This window comes from Xiphophorus couchianus, chromosome 7 (assembly GCF_001444195.1).
Source record: "Xiphophorus couchianus chromosome 7, X_couchianus-1.0, whole genome shotgun sequence".
Lineage (NCBI taxonomy): Eukaryota > Metazoa > Chordata > Actinopteri > Cyprinodontiformes > Poeciliidae > Xiphophorus > Xiphophorus couchianus.
The window spans coordinates 1,578,870-1,599,206 of record NC_040234.1 but is presented as its reverse complement, the minus strand read 5'-3'; the positions used below and the strand labels follow the sequence as shown (position 1 = coordinate 1,599,206).

The 20,337-nt window shown below is 38.9% G+C and overlaps 1 protein-coding gene across 1 annotated transcript in view; it reads right to left on the bottom strand.

Annotated features, from left to right (window-relative positions):
• The window catches only part of LOC114148976 (aryl hydrocarbon receptor-like), a 32,096-nt gene that overhangs the window by 11,403 nt on the left and 356 nt on the right, over positions 1-20,337 (bottom strand). Inside the window, exons 2-8 of the mRNA XM_028024507.1 lie at positions 12,973-13,160; positions 6,464-6,564; positions 4,360-4,449; positions 2,985-3,117; positions 2,048-2,181; positions 1,345-1,547; positions 950-1,059 (exon numbers count right to left, since the gene is read on the bottom strand). Coding sequence (XP_027880308.1) covers positions 950-1,059; positions 1,345-1,547; positions 2,048-2,181; positions 2,985-3,117; positions 4,360-4,449; positions 6,464-6,564; positions 12,973-13,160 — 959 coding nt within the window. The remainder of the gene's footprint in view (positions 1-949; positions 1,060-1,344; positions 1,548-2,047; positions 2,182-2,984; positions 3,118-4,359; positions 4,450-6,463; positions 6,565-12,972; positions 13,161-20,337) is intronic.

Below are 20,337 nucleotides of genomic sequence, written 5' to 3'. Positions count from 1 at the left end.
CTGATGATAAGCAACTATCAGCTACAGAGAAGGGGCAACAAAACTGAATTAAACTGTGATGAAACATCAGACAGATGTTCTAATGTTTGAGAGGTATTAAAAAGGTCAGCAAATCTCTATCTGCAGTAAACATAGAAGGAGCAAACATTCTGTTCATTTATTAGCTACTTATTGACAGAGCTAGTCTGAGCACCTCCTAGAGATGTTTTCCCAACATGCAATGACTCTGTCCTTACATGTTGGACTCAGTCCAACGTGCAACAGGTTCCAGAAGTAAACAGCTCAGTTGGTTATAAAAGACTGAAGCAGCAACATGACCAGTGTGTCCCCTTCTTTATTACTCTGCTGTTCAATAGTAAATGAACAAGCAGTTAATGTGGCAAATGACAAACCAAGTAAATAGAATAGAAGTACTTTATTCATCCCAGCAGGGAAATTACTTCGTAGTTACAGCATAGAGACAAGACACAATAACAACTACCACTGAGTAGTAGTTGTAGATAAAATAAAATATAAAATGCTATGAATTGTGAAAATATAAAATGCTGTTAATATAAAAAGCAACTTAGAGCAGTCCTTGCAAAGATTTAAAAAAATGCAGATATGTATATTTAAATATACTGTATGTACAGCAAGTGTGCCACAGTGCAGTTGTGTAAAATTGGATTGATTAGTGCAGAACAATGAGTTAGCTTTTATTGTACAGTGAGATGGCATGTGGCAGGAAGGATTTCCTGTATCTGTCCCTAAACGGTAACATGGGGTGGAACCAGACTGAAGCTGAAAGGTCAGAAACTGATCAAAACCCAAAGCAACCTCCCCCTGCTGACTGTAATCACAGAATGCGTGTATACAGTGTGCTTGCATTTGACTGCTTGTAGGAAAACCATATAATGCATTGGTAGACAAAACTCTCGTATTGGTGGACCTGACATTAATATGTCCTTACTTCTGACATGGTTCTCAGCACAGTACAACATATCGGCTGCATGGATGAATTGATAGCCAGATCCTCGAACTCGTAGCTCAGCCTCAGTGTACCCAAGAACAATTTTCCCTCTGAAAGACAACCCCCCCCCCCAAAAAAACACTCAATTAACAAAACTTTGTTCCAGGGAAATTGAACAATATGATTCAAATCTTCCAAGCAAGAAAGCCATTTGAACCATTAATAATTGATAGTCAAAAATGTGTGCTATGAAACATAGCACACATTTTAGCACAATTCAGCACACACGTGCTAAAATGTGTGCTATGCTAATGTATGCTGCAACAATTTACACTAGTAGATAGAAAGCAGCTAATGGGCATGAGACCAATAAAGGCAGTAAAAGGTGACATTACTTCACATCACAGGCCAAGGGTGTAAAATCCAGCTTGTGTTTAGTCCTGAAAATCATGTTTTTGGTCCTGATCTCCAGGATGGACGGAGGCTGCAGAGGAGTTGCAATGGCAAAAAGGGCAAGTTGAGTTGTGCCCTTCCCTCCATTTTCCTGCTGCTGGTTTTGTCCATGCAGAAACTTGAGCCTGCCCTGGATGTTCAGAGCCTGCAGAGGAAGCAAATTTACACGAGAAGAACATCCTCTCAAACACACAGGCCCATCCTTTTTTGTGTGACTATAAACTAATGTGGCTTTCTTTAAAAAACCCATACAATAACTCTTCATCTTTATTAATTCCTCTGCACATGCATATACTCCATACATTCTCAACCATAAAGAGAAAATGTTGCCATTTTACATCAGGTAGTCTCAGATTGTCAATATAAGCAGTGATTTCTGTATAAATAGAAGAATTCTGAATAGAGTGAAGTATGAAGTTAAAACACTTTGATTTTCAAGATGTCATATTTTACTCTTTAAACAAATTATTTAGCTAAAAAAAATTTTAAATTGGAGGGATATTCATCCATTTTCAATACAAGAAAGGTACCTCCTGGTATATTTCTGTGCATCTTTAATTGAAATATACTATCCAAACCTTTGCTAAAGCAGGCAGATACTCCTGAAGCAACACTGGCCTGTGGTCTCCAGTCTGTGTAACTCACCAGGAAGCCAGAGGAGTTATCTAGCAGGCAGCGAAAGCGACACACAAAATTCCTCTCTAAGAAGGAGGAATTCTCTGGTGGAAGCTGCTTGGGGTTGTAGGTGACCAAAGAAGAGCTGCTGTCAGGTTCCATCTCTATGGCAACAGAAACACATCCAATTCTTATGTTTTATTTTTGAAAATCCCCTGAAATAACAACTTTCTTGATTTTAGTTTCTCATTTTTGGAATGTTCCGTTATTGGTAGTTTTTTTATGACAAAGGCATTCCTGAATTCAGTTTTAGCTCACAGTTCTGAGATGTTTCATGTGTTGAGGTGATGGACTTCATATTCATATTGAGCTGGACTTTGTTCTGTATAAGTTGCATCTCTCTGAATATATTGAGCAACCAGGTGTTCCTCAGACAAGCTGCACCCTGGTTGTGTTAGAACTGTCGATCTGAGCCTAAATACAAAGCTCCCCACCAAAAGGGACACACACACACACATACAGACACGCCCACACAAACATAAGCATCTTAAAACCTACATACAGATCTAGGACCACTTCAACTCATAAGCCACAGTGAAGATTACGGAGTCATGTGATTGGAGCCGGGGCTGGCCTCACAGCTTAACGCTGTGTGCTTAACCATCTCATAATGATGTCTGGCTGTTTGTTCTCAGAGGTAAAAAGCTAGAACCAAAATGCACCTCCAGAGCATTGGGTACACAGAAACTGATTTAACGGTTTTGTAAAACTATGTAAAGTATCAAACAACACATGTAAGAATGCGTCACCCTCAATCAAGTCTTAGGAAGTATAAAAACCCAAATGTCTTAAGAAAGGAAAACAAAAATAATAAGAGTAGATGATCGAGCTTGTTTCTGTTTGTACAGTGCAAAGACTTATCAAGACTCTGCAGATCATAAACTCATGATGAGAGGAGAGTGGTCACCTTGGGGGGAGTCCTGGGACATGGCAGATCCTGCAGCCTGGGAAGGATTCAAAGCCCAGTGCAGGTTTCTTCTCAGTTCCTGCTGGTCCTCTGTATGGACAAGCTCATACACACTCTGGTGAATGACATCAGTCTAACGAGGAAAGAAATAAATATGTGAAGGAATTAACCAAGTACATGAGACAAGTAGAAAGACGATACACAATCATAAAAGACACAGCGTGTCTTCCTGCACCACTGAAATGCCCCACAGATGCACAACAATGTGACATGGGGTATGAAGGAGTGTAAAGTGGTTTGAGATTGGCTTGGGGCAAGGTTTTCTACATCTGTGCAGGAACTTCAAACCATGAGGTCCTTCCTGCCTCCAGTGGAAATGTAGCATGTTGTTTTAGAAAATGTGGGTTCCCAAATCTCTAAAGAAAACCAGGATACATTAACATGAACACGCAGAATTACTTTAGATCAGGGGAACAGTCAGAGAAAACATAACAGTTTTCTAATAATAATAAGTATAATAATAATAAGTGTTTGTTATGGTTGTTGCATAACAGTCTATCTAAAGCAGGGGTCTCAAACTCCAGGCCTGGAGGGCCGCAGTCCTGCAGTTTTTAGATGTGCCACAGGTACAAAACACTGGAATGAAATGACTTAATGACCTCCTCCTTGTGTAGATCAGTTCTCCAGAGCCTTAATGACCTAATTATTCTGTTCAGGTGGTGCAGCAGAGGCACATCTAAAAGTTGCAGGACTGCGGCCCTCGAGGACTGGAGTTTGAGATCCCTGCTTTAGATAGATTATTGCTGAGTTTGGGATGTGGGCTCCAGTGATGGAACAATTACTAGTTATAGCAAAGACAACGTCATAGTCACATAACCCCCAGAGGCTCCAGCTAAAGAGAAAAGCAGCTATGCATGCTCAATTTGATGCTCTGGCCAGTTTATGTTGGGATCTTAGGATGCACCACCATGCTGTTTTCTGCAGAGCACAGCTGTTCCTGTGGCTCTAATAAGAAAAATAAATATATAAATAGAAAATGCAGTGATAGACATCTAAAAGGAACAACCTTTAGCTTATTCCACCCACATATTGAACATAAACTCCTTACCTGGATTTAAGTATCAGCCTTACAACGCTAAACCAATGACTGGTGGCAAATAAACTGCATAACAGACTTTTTTCATGTGTGTCTACACAGAATCGCTTATAAGTGATTGTTTTATTCTGCCTGCTTATACCTTCATCTTCCACCAGTAGAATAATTCTTAAACACTTCTGAGGGTTGTAACCTACCCTCTGCTCTCTGCTCCCCCTGCCTCCATACTCTGGTTCTGACATTCACCACCAAATAGAGCAGATTCAAGGTGAAGAATACCTGATGGAAGCCCAAGTAGTCCTGGATGGTGTGAGAGGAATAGAAAATGGTCCCATCTGCAGTAGTGACCAGGACAAACCCATTGAGAGCCTGCAGGACAAAAAGCCACACACCCTTGGTTTATATGACACTAGTGGAATTGGATCAACATGTCAGAAACGAGGCCATACTAGAACATCACATTTCTAAGCACGTACACCACAGGTGTCAAACTCCAGTCCTCAAGGGCCGCTGTCTTGCAACTTTTAGACGTGCTTCTGCTTCACCACACCTGAATAGAATAATTAGGTCATTAGCAAGGCTCTGGAGAACTGATCTACACAAGAAGGTTATTAAGCCATTTCATTCCAGTGTTTTGTACCTGTGGCACATCTAAAAACTGGAGGACAGCGGCCTTTGAGGACTAGAGTTTGACACCCCTGTTGTACACAAACACATATTCAGATGATCTACTCACAAATTCAATTAAAACCTGAGAGAGAGACTTCCCAAATAGCAAGCGATGATAATTCAATGTTGAATTATGGTCAAAAAGATTTGTTCTGGTTAAGGTTGACGATTGATGATGGATTAACCATCAGACTATCATTCAATTGTAGCCAATTAGCTAATGTTGAAAAGATGTCATTGAATCAATGTTGTTTTGTGGTTGAATTCGAATGATTGAAATCCAATCAATGCAATCAAATTGAATCAATGTTGAATCAATGTATGCTGTTTATCACACAAAAACAGATGCTCAGATTTTTTCACCTCACTAAAGCAATTTGTGCTCACCACTGTCCTGCAGCGTAGGGTTAGACAGTAAACACTCATCTTGTGATCTACCACATCTCATCCAAATCAAACAGAAGACTGCAAATGTCAATCAGCCACATAGAGTAGCTCAGTCCTTCAGCTCACAGAGAGGGCTGGCAGCACTGATATGACTGAGGCTACATGTCCTCACACCGATACAGTACCCACTCATCTCCCAGCTGCTTATCATGGGACTCAGTCTGCAGATGAAGAGGTGACTTGCAACACTCCAATTGAAAAGTCAACAAAGAGGTCATCAGGTTTCATGAGAGCATTTTGGTTCAAGTGTTGTTCATATGTGTTTCTGTTTGCCTCCCCTGGTTGTTAAGCCAGGCACACAGAGGAGAAATCTGAAAGATTTCCTACAGGCTGAGTTGACTGCCTGGATGGCTCACAGTTCCTCTCATCTGATGTCAAAGCAAACCGGTTCAACACAGGTTCAGCCAGGAAAATTCTTAATGTCCAGCCATAACTTGATTGGAATATTGTTTCTCTAAATGAGCTTTGTATTCTCATTATTACCAATATGAGGAATGGTACAACTAAACCTTCCTGCTCCAGTTGGAGAATATTTGGCAGCCTTCTCCCTCCATTTCCCTGGAATGCCAGGCTGATGCACATTTGAAGGAACTGGAGTGGAAAATCGATTAAATGACTGCACCAAAACCCAAAAGACCTCTGTGCCAGTGAGCTTGTTCTACTCAGTGACACAGGCACTAAAGAGAAACACAGAAGCCCCATGAGATTAGCTCTCTGAACCACCTTCTTGTGGGTTTTCTTCAAAACATGTTCAAGTTTAATAAGACCAACAGTTTTAAACACTTCAACAGTAACACAGCTGGGAGGTGACACAATGTTATCTTCCCAACACACGTTAGCAACCAGCCACTGAGTCTTTCTTCTGGAGCTGGCCCTGAAAAGGACCAATCGGGATGGAGCAATGGAAATGTGCAAAAAATACTCATTTATAAAACGACAGAAAACCGTCGACAGCAGCACTCAACTCAGTTCAAATTGGATAAAATATTTTAAATGATAACCTGTTTCATTTCAGTTGAATACATCTGACGTTCATTATTGTGAAGTTAAGTTTATCCAGTTTTTGTGCTTAAGATCTGATCTGTTTGAGTAAAGTGTAACATTTTAAATTCTCAGAGCAAGGCAGGCAAGGTCACAAGGGAACATGAGAGCTAGAACCAATCATCACTATACACACCCTTCAAAAAACCTAACAACTCACAAACTGTAAAAGTAGATGTACAGAATGGTACAAACAGATCCATTCTGTATGAGGTGAAGTACTGACCTGCAGCAGCAGCTCTCCTTCACACACCTGCTTCTCTCCACCTCCTGGTTTCTCGTTGTTCCCTCTGGCTCCAGCGGCTCCCTTCTGACTGCTCAGGGCAACTGTAGGGACAAACACACATGCCAGCATGTGTGTCAAGCTCTGCAGTGACTGCCAGAATGTGTATGTGTCTCTATCTTTAGTAGCATTGATTTCTCCAACAGTGTCTTCACAGTGTATCTAAAAAAAATCAATCCTTCAGCTGCAGCCAATCCAAAACGCTGCTGCTGGTGTTCTCACTAAAACCAGGAAGATAGAGCATATCACCCAGTTCTAAAGTCCTTACATTGGCTCCCTGCAGCTCAGAGAATAGACTTTAAAATACTGTCAGTTTATCACTGAACAGCTTAGCACCACAATACATTAAAGATCTGCTGTTGTTGTATCAACCTTCCAGACCTCTCAGGTTCTGGTTCTGGTCAGCTCTTCATCCAGAACCAGAACCAAACATGGAGAAGTAGCATTCAGCTTCTATGCACCACAAATCTGATAACTCTTACTTATGACTAATGGTTAGTTGCCTCTCTGCTCAAGTGACAGGATGGAGGGATGAGAAAGGTTGCAGGACTAATTGATCTCTGATCCCCCAAGACCACCAAGTTATGACCCGTGAAGACCCCTGACCAACTGGCTGAAGTATGACGTGATGGGATAACTAATTCTGGGTCAGATCTTTTATTTTAAGAACATAAGGTTAACAAGAAATCTATGTCAGGAATGGTGCAATGTTAAGAGTCCAAGCAGATACCAGAAAACATACTATAGGATTTGAGTTGGAAGTGTAACCAGCCTAATCTTTAAGCTTATTCACACATAAGTTTTTCATGAATTTGGTAGAGCTGTTTGAGTAGCTTTTGGATTTTCAAAAAACTGCATACACACTTATTTATTTATTTACACATTAATTGTGTTTGTTCAGTCTCTGAAATTAAGCCATCCTGGTTGATTAGGAAGTCAGTAAAAGAGGTTACATTACTCCTAATGAGCTCAAATTTGAGCTGCACTGCTTGCATGAATAATGAGTTATGCATTGCTGCCCAGGTTTTGGTGCAACTTCATCATTCTTCTTTAGGACTTCAACAAACTCCTTTTTTCTGACCTGCCCAGTCACCTCCTGTGGTGAATATAGACTGGTGTCAGGACATGTTAGCGGATGGTTGCCATTGCGCCCTGTTTGACATGTAAGCAGTGACCCCAAAAAAACACAGCTTGCCACATTTCATCAGGTTCTGGTGAGACTTCTTGTTCTAAGCTTTTGTCTGTAGGTAGCAGACACACAAACTCGCCTTTTCTCATAAAACTATTAAACAATCGTCATCTCCATTAATGATTTTTTTTTTCCAAATCTGAATTAAACCATTTATTAAGTAAAAGTACAAAGATAGTAGAAGGTACTTGATAGTCTGATACAAAGATAACAGATAGTCGGGGTCCTTTTGGTGGAAGTGGAAATTTTCTGCAGATTATTACAGTCAAACCAGCAGATTGTCTTGGAAGGCAGAAGGCTGAGCCTGAATATCTGGGCTCATGTTTTAATACATTGAAACACAACCAAGATAAGAATTAAAATGCTGATAGGTTTTCTAAGGTAATCTTACATTGGGAGCAACAAATAGAAGCAAAAAATAAAAGCAACATTGAAGTAATAAAACACAGAAGACTCAAAGTCACCATAAGACTACAAACTGAAAATACATGTCCATGCAGAAATGCTTTGAAGGCATTGTGGTAGGAGAGAAAATATAGAAATCATTTAGGGTAAGACCTTCTCAACAAGTGGTTTTGAGATTAGAATGAATAAATCTGGGTGCAGGTCCATAGGGCAATTCAGAGCCGGTAGCCATGGTAACTGAAAGATTTGAGTTTCATGGTGGAGGAGTAGAAAGGATAGAAGTAGAGCTGGACCTCAGAGTGAAGGATGCTGCAAAAAGTTTTCACAAGTTTAGCAAGAAAAGATTTTTAGCGACAGGTCTTATTCGCTGTGTGGAGATGAATCTGGAGATGATGCACTCAGAATACTGAACCAACTGAAATTCTGGTCACTAGTTTTAATCAGCACATAAATGAAAAATATCAACTCAAGGCTGTCCTGCAGTTTTCAATGATCCAGAAAACACTGCAAATATTAGCAAATATTTCACCACTTTCAATTTGTTCATCATACAAACTACAACAGGATTAACTGGAACATTTTGAGCTGGTGCTGCTTACATTTCCAGCCCAATCCCTACACGTTGTCCTGGAATTCCTCCAAAGGGCTGTCACAGCTCAGCATACACACACAAGTGCATATTATATATCTATATATATATATATATATATATATATATATATATATATATATATATATATACTGCTCAAAAAAATAAAGGGAACACTCAAATAACACATCCTAGATCTGAATGAAAGAAATATTCTCATTGAATACTTTGTTCTGTACAAAGTTCCATTTGCACAACAGCAGGTGAAATTGATTGTCAATCAGTGTTGCTTCCTAAGTGGACAGTTTGATTTCACAGAAGTTTGATTTACTTGGAGTTATATTGTGTTGTTTAAGTGTTCCCTTCATTTTTTTGAGCAGTATATATATATATATATATATATATATATATAGTATGTCTTGCTACCTTCACAAGGACTTTGCATTGCCTAACATTCAGTTTTCATTCATTTCTACAGCCTAACCCTGACCTGAACTCAATTCACACATCAGTCCTAAACCTAGTCCATAACTGAAAAACAGCACACACAGATGCATTGATAGGGTAGAAGAAAATACTTTATTTTCAGATTAACCATATAAGAAATATTTCTTTATCAGCAGTCTGTTTGTACAGCACTGTCAGATCAGATGAATTATGAAACGGTGCTACATGTGCAGACAGCATTAGGCCAACATGTTAAGCCTATGAAGAGGAAGGGTTCCCTGGCACTGACTGCTCAGCTGCAGAGTGATGCTGATGATTAGATCAGATCCTTCACCCACAGTCAGGTTACATCACAAAGCAGGGGGATGAAGATGCCATGAGGTCTAACAGATTGCTTTAAGAATCACCTTTATATCTGCAATCAGACGGGAAAAGTCACAGAGCAAACTTTGCATCCCTCCTGACGTCCAGACAGACGCTTCAACTTCCACTGACAAAGCAACCATGGCTGTCTGCTGGCAGGTTTACATCACTCTGGCTCAAGTTAGTGCCTAAACTTTCAATTCTGCAATCATTGAAAACTAATAATTCTTGAGTTTTAAGTTGTTCATTTTTGTTACCATAAAAAGTAATTCAAAGTGTAAGAAACTAGGAGTAGATTATAAATAGCTAACAAGCAAGGGGAACTATTGAAGGGTGCAAGGGCACATTAAAAGTTGTACCCTTCAACTTTTAATGTGCTGGTGGAATTTAGGGAGCACTACTTTCAAATCAGCATGGTGAAAATTACCCACAACCATATATACATATACATCACCTACATACATATATTGGTGGGGGGGGGGGGGTGTTCATCAACATGTCTCCAATACAAACATACTGTTTAAAATAACTCAATGATTTTCTATAAGTACATTTATTGATTTGTTTCAATTAATAACATTTGCACATTAATGTTTCACAGTGAAAAAAATTTGTTTGTACCTAAAGCTGCAGCATCACCAAAGAATCGCTGTAATAAAGATCACAGAGAGAAGAGACATTAGACGGCATGCTGCCTTAAAGGCTTATGTCAGGTTAGGCTCAGTTCAGGTGTTAATCTGCACCTATTTGCAGCTAATCAGGAACTACTGTCCAGATAAGAACCAACATTGGCAGTCTAACAGAAATGACAAGTGACATATTCTCTTTGTGTCTGTGTTTTTAAATATGTTGATGCTCATTTTATAAGTTTCTACAACATAATTCTGTTCATCTGTGTCAGTGAGCATTGATCATTGCTGTGCAAACATAAATGATTGTGTTAGTGTGAATTATTCTGCTCTGCTTAATTAAGAATGGCAGTGATAAAACCTCTCATTGCACTGAGTTTATGATGAACATACAGTGGCTTGCAAAAGTATTTGTCCCCTTCAACTTTTCCATACTTTCAGTGAGTGCAAAAGCCTAACCCACAGACTATTAGAAAATGCTGCATAACACTATTTTCCAATAAAACAATATACCATTCCAGGGAAACTGTTTATCCACCATCATGGGTGGCCATGCTAACTAGCCTTAGCGTTTGTGGCAGGCTTTGTAGTGGTGATCCAGCTGTAGAGTAGGGAAGTGACGTGGTCATTTAGGCCCATGAGATTTTTACTTTGTGCGTGGGGCACCAGGGTCGCACTGACCCCATGTGAGCTTTTACAATGTTTTTTTGTGTGTGGTTTCGGAAAGTAATGGTCAAACCTAAACTCTTCCCTTCTGTCCCACCATGACATTTTCCATGCTCTTCCTAATTGTTGCGCTAAGACTGCAGGAAGGCTAAGCGAAACCTTTCAGTCCATTTGTCAATTCCTAAATCATTTGGCTTTGCTCCTTTTACACTCAGAGTACACTGAGGCCACTAATACCTGCTGCTATGACAGCTGACATGCTGTATGCAACATGTAGAGAGTTACAGTACATGTACATATTCACTCTCATTTGAAGAACATCACTTGTAAGTTCTGCTAAAATAATTAAGAAATAAAAAGGTATAGTCATCAAAATATGCATAAGCAACAACTATTGTCAATCAACCAATTTTTTGACATCAACAGTGAAAAAAACTATTGACTACTGCTTTTTTTCTATTGTTATGATGACTATAGTGTCCACAGCGTTGCTTGGAGTTCATATAATTTTTGGCTCTTATTGTGAAGGTTTCCAGGATGTTTATCTACTACATTGATGCTTTTAGGCCTTTTGCAGCAATATTTATAGTTCAAGTAATGATTAACAACTTAAAACAGACAAGCCAGATAATACGCTCTATAACATTCACCAAAAGGTTACCTGACTTAGCATTAGGCTACAATAACAATGTGCTCCTTGCTAGTCGATTTTTCTGTGATGTTTATATTTGGTAGACAATAAAAACTACTTTATCATTCTGGTTATCACTTAGGGTTTTAATGCTACTTTTATTTTAAACATGGGTTGATCCTTTCTGCCTCTGCAGCACCAAACTGTAACAAACATGGCCACCTGGTGGGATAATTCTATTTGCCAGAATATACACCACAGCTCTGTCCACCTCTGGCACCACATTTTAATGCAAACACAACAAACCACCTAAGCCTATGGCCATGTTTTAAAAGTTGATGAATGCTCCTGGTGCTCCACAGCTCCTGTAAACACCAAACAGAGCCATGCTTTGAGGCTCTTGCACCAATTCCAGAGTGCATCCCAGCTAAGCCTTAGCTGATCAGACTGTCCGCGTCTGGAAACAACTGAAACACAGAATTAGTGCTGTTTACACACAACTAATTACATTGGGTTTGTCAGAAAGCCTGGAGCAACAGCCACATGGTCCTGAGTGCTGCACAGCAAATCTGCTGCCCTAATCTAACAGCCCTGAGCTTGTTAGTTACTTAAAGACAGCAGGAAGTACGCTACCGTTGATAGACAAGAGCTCGTTTCATAGTTTACACTTTGATTATTCAGTTTGGACTCCAATGTCAATATTTCTATGCAACATCTTCAGCAGCCAAATAGATGTGGAATGGTTTTGCATTACTCTGTCAAAGGTTGAAAAACTGCAGACATGTAGCTATCTGTTTTCATAGAAGTAGCAGCCACACAGCAGAGAAGAAGCACTGCTCGCATCAGTGCAGCTGCATCCTGTCTGCTTCAGTCCAAACAGCCATTTCAAAGAGCTGCTTCCTTAAACAAACATGGCTCTGCCTTCATTTCATAAATTCTTTAAACTTCACGGTTTCTCTCCATTATTCATGTTCCCAGAGCATCCAGTGACCGCATTGCAGTATTTTCACATAAAGTTACAACGTCTTCAGTGGAGAAAACACAAGCAGCTCCTCTGAGGCTACTCCGTTCGCTTCTTAAGGAAAAGAAACCTACCTAAAACTCCTCATCTCCGTAAATAACAATCCTGTCAGATGGCATCTCTAAAAGGTGTCATCTGAATGCTCACTGAAACCAGTTTAAACATCAGCATACATGGTTACCTCCATAAAGCTCTGATATGAGATATATGTTCATATTCCACAAGATATAACACAAAAACAGCTTCATCTGCAAAAAAACCACTCTAAATTACACATCACTTAAAAGCTGCTGTCATGTTTGTCCACACAAAAAAAATAAGACAAACATTGACTAAGTTAAAGGTTCACCACAGAAAGTGAAAAGTAATGCAAAGAGCATCAAGACTATCCCCATGTTTACACCACATGAGAGTTTTTGTTTCTTACTAAAGACACTGTTTCAGGGCAGAAGTACAAACAACTAAGAAAACATCAAATTATGTCAGAAACCCAATTTGGTGTGTAAGCTCACCAGAAAAGAAGTTCTTGGCTCGTAGGTAGCTGACGCTCAGCCGTAGGATGGATAGTTTGTCCAAACTAGCAGTGACCTCCTCAGGAAATGGCAGCAGGCTGGCCAGTTGCTCCAGTTCGCCGTTCAGCCGGTCTCTGTGCCGTTTGGACGGATTTGACTTGGTTCCCTCAGCAGGTGGCTGTTTCACCCTGATAGACAGACGGATAAAGTCTTAGTTAGAGTTTAGATTTGTCCAACATCTGCTAAAACAGCAGTTTTTAAAACATTTATGTTTTAAAATGTTTATAGTCCAATCTATCGTGATTCCCATCAATATTGACGTTTGATCTTGTGTTACACATACATAGCTGTAAGACATTTTTAAACATTTGATACTGATAAAATATGTAATGTGATTATTCACTAAGACTGTCAAAATTGTTAGGCAATGTAGTGGCGACCTAAAGGAGCCTCCCTAACACCAAATGGAAACCAGTTCTTTGGAAAATAAGCAAGTGCTTCTCAAATGCCGCAGCAGTGACTCAATAATAGCATTACTTAATGCAAACACTTTGTCTGCAGCAATGAAGATTCACTTGAAGTCCAAACAAAGGGTGGTTCTACTGAATTTAGCTAATAATTTTTCCACCTGGGCCTTTTATAGACTGTGTGTAGAGCAAGGGTGCCCAGGTCCAGTCCTTGAGTGCTACCATCCTGCAGCTTTTAGAAGCATCCCTTCTCCAACACAGCTGAATCTAATGAACTACTAAGGGAACTCAGCCATTGGATCCAGGCGTGTTTGAGCAGGTTGCAGGATAGTAGATTGTGAAGACGGGACTTGGGCACCACCGTACAGCAGTGAAATTTCCTATGTCGTCTGGCCATCATTATGTATGGGAAGATTTTGATGTCATAAGCTGTGTTTCCACTGACCATGAAATTGCGCAAACTGGAATAACAAAAATAAATGTACTTAATGGAAACATACCAGATTTAAGAAAATGTTTTTCAATAAAAGGTTTTTGTGGTAGGATGAGGTGGTTTTTCAGCCGTATAAAAATTACGTGTGTGGGTTCTCTCTGGTAATCCAGCTTCCTCCCACAGTCCAAAATCATGGCTGTCAGTTTGATTGATCTCTGGAGATAGCCACCAGCACACCTCACAACCCCACTAAAGATAATCATGTTGGAAAATAGATAGATGATATTTTTCAATAATGCAGTCTAGAGTTAATGTACTTTTATTTCCTATGAGAAAATGTTTATTCTGATGTAGAGTAATTTTAATAAAAAGGCATTCAACAAACAAAGGATAGACAGTTTGAGAAATAAGTTCTCCAGTCAAATTTGAGGATAGAAGACCTCCTCCTCTTTACTGCTGCATCTTTTCTAAATATTATATTATCATTCATAATTCCATCATCTGAAATATTACTGTTTAACCAAGTTTCAGAAAGAGTATTTACCTTATAAGTAAGACCCCATCTCAAGAAGTTAATTTTAGGCATCAAAATCTTAACGTTCAAATGGATAATATGCATGCCTTTAATAGAATTCATTTTTACATTGTGAAATCAAAGCAAAAATGTAATTATGGATACAATTCATCACCAGAGAAAACAGTGTGTACCAAGGACAGGCAGTTAAAGAACCATAGGAACACACATTCACACTCATACTTACAAAAGACAAAACACAAAAAACTGCAAATAATAATAATAAAACAAGTGGGATCATAACTCATGTTTATAGTCCAGTTTATATGACTCGTTCTCTTTGAATAGAAAAAAAAGAAGAAAAAAAGAGATACATTTATTCATACGAAATAATGTAATAGGCCTTAAGGTTTTCATCTGATGACTTGCTGAATAGAAGAAAAGCTAGAGAAAGGAATAATTAGGAGAAATATTTATATTACTTGCTTTATCAATCAAAGTCTTCACTATGCAACTGAAGATAAACACATAGGTGAGTTTCTCTAGATCTTGCTAATGTATTAGTCCTTTAATCCTGGAAATGTTCTCCAAGACAGAAGGCCAACTTTGTAACTGTCTTTATATGACTTTGCAGGTTCAGGTTCAGTTCATCACTACACCCAGTTTTCAGGCTGATCTGTAGTTTCCAGCTGTAATAACTGAAGCTGTCTGCTGACTCTAGATCTGTAACTCTAGATTGTTCCTCTATAGGTCCAAAGATAATAACTTCAGTTTTTATTCTGTTCAGCTTTAGAAAGTTTTAGCACATCCACACATTTATCTGTTCTAAGCATCTGGTCGGTGCATGTATGTGTTCAGAGTCACCTGTGGACATCGTAATGTAGAACTGTGTATCATCTGCGTAGCTTTGGTAACTAATCTTATTTCCTGGTACAACCTTAGCTGGTGGCAGCACATATTGAATAAGAGCGGCCCTATGATTGAACCTTGGAGTACCCCACATGTGACTACAGTCACATAAGGTAATAAATTCTGCTTTTAAATGTTAAATATTAAGAGAATATTTATTTCAGTCACAAAGAGGATGCATGCATGCCAACAACTAAACAGCACTGAGTGAGGGTTCAGTCCTTATTAACCCGGGTAGACATGATCCAAGATGAAGGCTACTGCAGCCGGTTCAGAAAGGAACGCCTCTAATAGCTGATAATCACATGCTCCCAATTCAGCAGAGGGCAGGACTTCCTGCTGCTTAGATCAGAGATCTGACTGCATCACGCATGGAGGATTATACCAGCAAAGACAAGAAGGCAGTACATTTGGTGCAGCTGTCATGGTGACTCCAAGTTCATTCATGGTGACGTCCATGACTCATCATCGCTGCAAAGTGAGAGAACAGGCCAGAAGTCTGGTCACAGCACCCAGCCTCCCAAGCCTCCGGGCCCCCAGGCCCTTCCATGTTACCATGTGGTTCACATGTCTCTTCATCAAGCGGTGACAGTTTTACAGTGTTTATTTTTTTTAAGGGTTGCAGCCAGATATCCCTGCTGATAAATAAGATTTTAAAGTTAGTTTATATATATATATATATATATAACCAGTCCACACTACAGGATCATAGACTACAAGGTGTAGACAAATAATTATAATAACTGACAAAAACCTATTTTTTGCACAAAAGACCATCCAACCAATAGTTTTGTATTTTAAATGTCGATAAGCAAATAAACATAAATCCCTTCCCCACCAAAAAAGTGTATGTGTTTCTTCTCTAAAGTTCATAGACAGGAAATGGCTCCCGATCAAAAAGCTCCACAGCAAGATCTGCAAATAAACTGGAAAATACATAAGTCCTGTGTACAATTTGAGATTTACAATGAATAGAATAGAATCATAAAATAGACTTACAGGTCACGTAAATTAAAGTCACTCACCAGGAATCCTTTTTTTTCTTTTATCACCTACACTGGACAAATATCACATGTATTTTTTTTTCACCAAGGAACACAAACTGCTAGTTTTTAGTCATTTTAAGTTTTGATTAATTCTAAAACTTACGAGCAACTTTTGACTCAGTGATGTCACAAGTTTCCAGGAGTTCCAGCGCTGGCTACTTGTGGTGCAGGAATATGAAGCATGTCTCACGTCAAGCCGGGTGGAATATGACATGGCCATTCAAACTGCAGATGCTTTGCAAACTATTTGATTCTGATATCGTACCTCATATGGAAGATGCACAAATCAGATTTTTTGAAAGGGAAAGTTTCATATTGAGCCTTTCAGACTGCTACAAAAAAACATCTGCTTCAAGTTGCATTTACCTGTTCGAATGTAACCATTCTCACTCTTAGGATGGCAACTAAAGAGTTCAGTTCAAATTCATTCCAATTTTGTCTCCAAATAATCAAAAAACAAAGTAATAAAAGAAATTGACCCATGTATATTGTTACACAGCAGCTGCTGTGTCTACAGTAGCAATATTAGAATAATTTAATTTATTTTAATTAAGCTAACTGACTGTCATCTTCATACAATAATGGATGTTCTGCATCCATTCAGCATTAAAACTGTGTTCCTACCAAACAGTCAGAGCATCTCTGATCCTCACCAGCACAACAGCAAAGTCCAATCATTTCATCTGCAGTTATTTTTTATATTTAAATTGGGTCAAAAAATAATGTTCTTTACTATTTTATTCAGATTTCAGTAATGCTATTGTCTCTACAAGAATGAGACATAAAAAATCTGATTATTTTGTGAAATAATCTGATTGTGATTCCCCCATTTGAGCTTAGCTTTATTTATTATATTGCTACGGTCCAACATACAACATACATAGTCACAGCAAACAAAAACAAACATTTTTAAGCAATAAATTCATTCATTCAAGGAGAAAAAGCTATATCCAAACATGGCAGTCTGACAAGAAATGATTGATTCCTTATTAAATCCTAAATGAACTGTGATTAAACTCCATTTTTTCAAGTTGGGGTGATTTCACAAGCCAAACCAAGGCTTGATTATTAACTGACCTACAGATATAGTAAATAAAACATAAAAACAGCAAAAATACAGAGACACTGACATCTATCAGTGTAGAAAGGATTACAAAGCCATTTGTAAGACTCTGGGATGCCAGCGAATCAAAGTGAGCATCGTCATCCACAGCCAGAGGAAACACACAGCAGTGATGACCCTTTCCAGGAGATACCAGTCAGTTATTCTAGGAACACATTGATGGTTCAACCAGCAGGTCACAAAACTGCCCAGAAAATCGTCTAGCACTCTGCAGGCCTCACTTACTGGGTGGAGGTCAGAAGTCAAGAAGTAAGTAAGAGAGACTGGGCAAAATGGCCTCCAAGGCCAGAACCACTGGTGACCCAGAGAACACAAAGGCCTGTCTCACATTTACCAAAAAACATTCTGATGCTGCCAAAGATGTGTGGACTAATGAGATGAAAGCAGGCCCTTTAGGAGGATGTCTCATGTTACACCTGAGCTTGTCCCTTCAAGTTGTACATTTCTGCTTTTGTTAATCTAATTGTCATTATTTACCCCAGCCTAGTTTATTCAAGATTTTTTAATCTTATTTAATATCTTATTTTATATCCTGTGTTTAGTTATTTGCTTCAGTTTCATTTCCCTAGTTCCCCTGTTCTCCCTCACCCCCTCTCTCTCTCTCTCTCTCTCTCTTCAGTCTACCTGTCTGGCCTCATTTCTCAGCCACTGGTTCTCCATCCAGTCACCAGTACTTAAACTCCTCGTTGGCTGTCAGTGGCTGCTGGATTCTACTGTCCTTATGGTCCCCTGTGTGCTGATCTTTCTAACCTGTTCTCTCCCCTCATTAAACCAACCATCATATGAATTCGCCTGAGTGTCTGCATTTAGGTCCTCACCTTGCACCAAGCAAGACAGAGCTCACAGAGCTGGATTTTCAGAAACAGACCATCACACTGACAGTCAAACATGGTGATGTTTGTGTGATGAAGTTTCCTTTCCACCAGAACATCATGCAGGAGAACATCCAGCCATCAGAACAGAACCTGGAGGCCAATAACACTTTGATTCTGTAGCAGGACAATGATAGAAAGCCCAGTAGCAAGACCACCACTAAATGGATAAGAAAAACTAAGTGAAGTTTTGGAGTGACCTAGCCAAAGTATGGTAAGTCAGACAGTGTAGTATGCCTAATAATGCCTTATTAAGGGTCATAAGGGTCCTTAAGAAGGACCCTTATAAGGGTCCTTCTTAAGGACGTCATAAGGGTCGTTGTAATCTGTTGATGACAATGACAAATAAATCTTATCTTATCTTATTACTGGAGAGCCCCTCTAAATGAAAACAATGCTGTAAAGGAGAGAAGGCCAAAATCCTTTATTGGGGATGTTAAGTCATTTCTAGTTAACACAAAATCTGGATGTGAGTTATTGGTGGAACAACTAGTTAGCAGGTTTAGGAGAGACATATTATTTGCTATGGATCCCCCCGCCATCTAATTAATGACATCTTTAGAAAAAAGATTTTTATATTTCAGATTATCTTTATCAGGTATTAAAATCAGTTTGATCTGAAACATTTAGGTGGGACAATCAAAGCCAAATCTGTAAGGGTGGGAATTTTTTTTTTATTTTTACCATGAGCTGTTGTAAAGATTCCAGAATGTTCACTTTTTATGGATTCTTTAAAAGGCATAGAAAGTTGCTGTATTCTGTAACTGATCTTTGTCTCATTGTTATAATTTCTTATGAATGAGCAATTGCAATGTCAGCTCCTAATGTCTATACATCATTCATTTGTCAGAAACTGAGCAAAGCTGCATAATGATATGTCCCCATTTTCTTTCCGTACTTTTTCAAAGTAAAATTATAACATATAGTGAAATATGCATGAAAACCACTGATCTAAAGTATCATATTTTAAGCATATTTTAAATAATATATTAATTATATGTTAATAGTATTTTGTCATTGGTATTATTGGTTTCTGGGGAAAAGATTATCATGTTTGGAAATTAAATTGCACCTTCAGATATATTTTGTTTCCATATCAAGATGTCTTATTTCAATGCAGTTCAGAATCAAATTGTTTTGTTATAAATAGGAGTTGAAGAAGAACTGCAGGGCTTTTGGTAGATAACAGCCGAGCTTTCACAACATCACAGACTAAAATCTCATTTTCACAGTAAGAAATAATTAAATTTCATTTGCAACTTGGACATTTTTTGTATTCCGCTGCAATAAAATCTTTTGTGTAATTTATTTTTGAATCAGCTGAATCCCTGACAGTGAAGCGACGCTGTCAGGGATTCCTTTCGCTTCATAAAAAAGCTGCGACAGGCAGCTTTTAAAATAAAGAACATTTCTGACTGATCGAGCTACAATTTGCTGTTAGTTTAGATTTTATTGTTTTCATTTATGCATCTGAAAATATTGAAAGAAAGTATAATAAAAGGTGTGTAATATTGTCCAGGCCACTGCGCGCTGAGTGGATGGGAGCTAAAGGGGCGATGCAGCTGATCCTCTGAAGGACGTTCATGAGGAAAATGGCGTCGTAAGGATCCCGATGTCCAAACTAAATGTTGCTAAACAGCCAATACAAAGTTATTAAAACGAATGGAATGTTTAGGCATTTTTGCTCCTCCATCTTTTTATGGATTAATGTATTATTTCTGTTGAAGAAGCTGAAGCTGCAGGTCGGACGCTGAGGCCTCTGCAGGCCTGAGATCTGATCCATCTCTTTTTACAACGAAAACATTTTTCCCAGCGTTTTTCTTTTTCTAAAACCACATTTTCCCAGAATAATCGGGGCTTTCAAAATTAGTGCGAACTAAGAAAAAAACAAAATCTCAACCATTACTTTTCCTACTTGTCTGGCCGCAGCTTTGCGCCTTCTGACGCACAGTTCTGCTCAGCAGGTGCATCTCAACTGGTCTGCGCTCCTTTAAAACACAT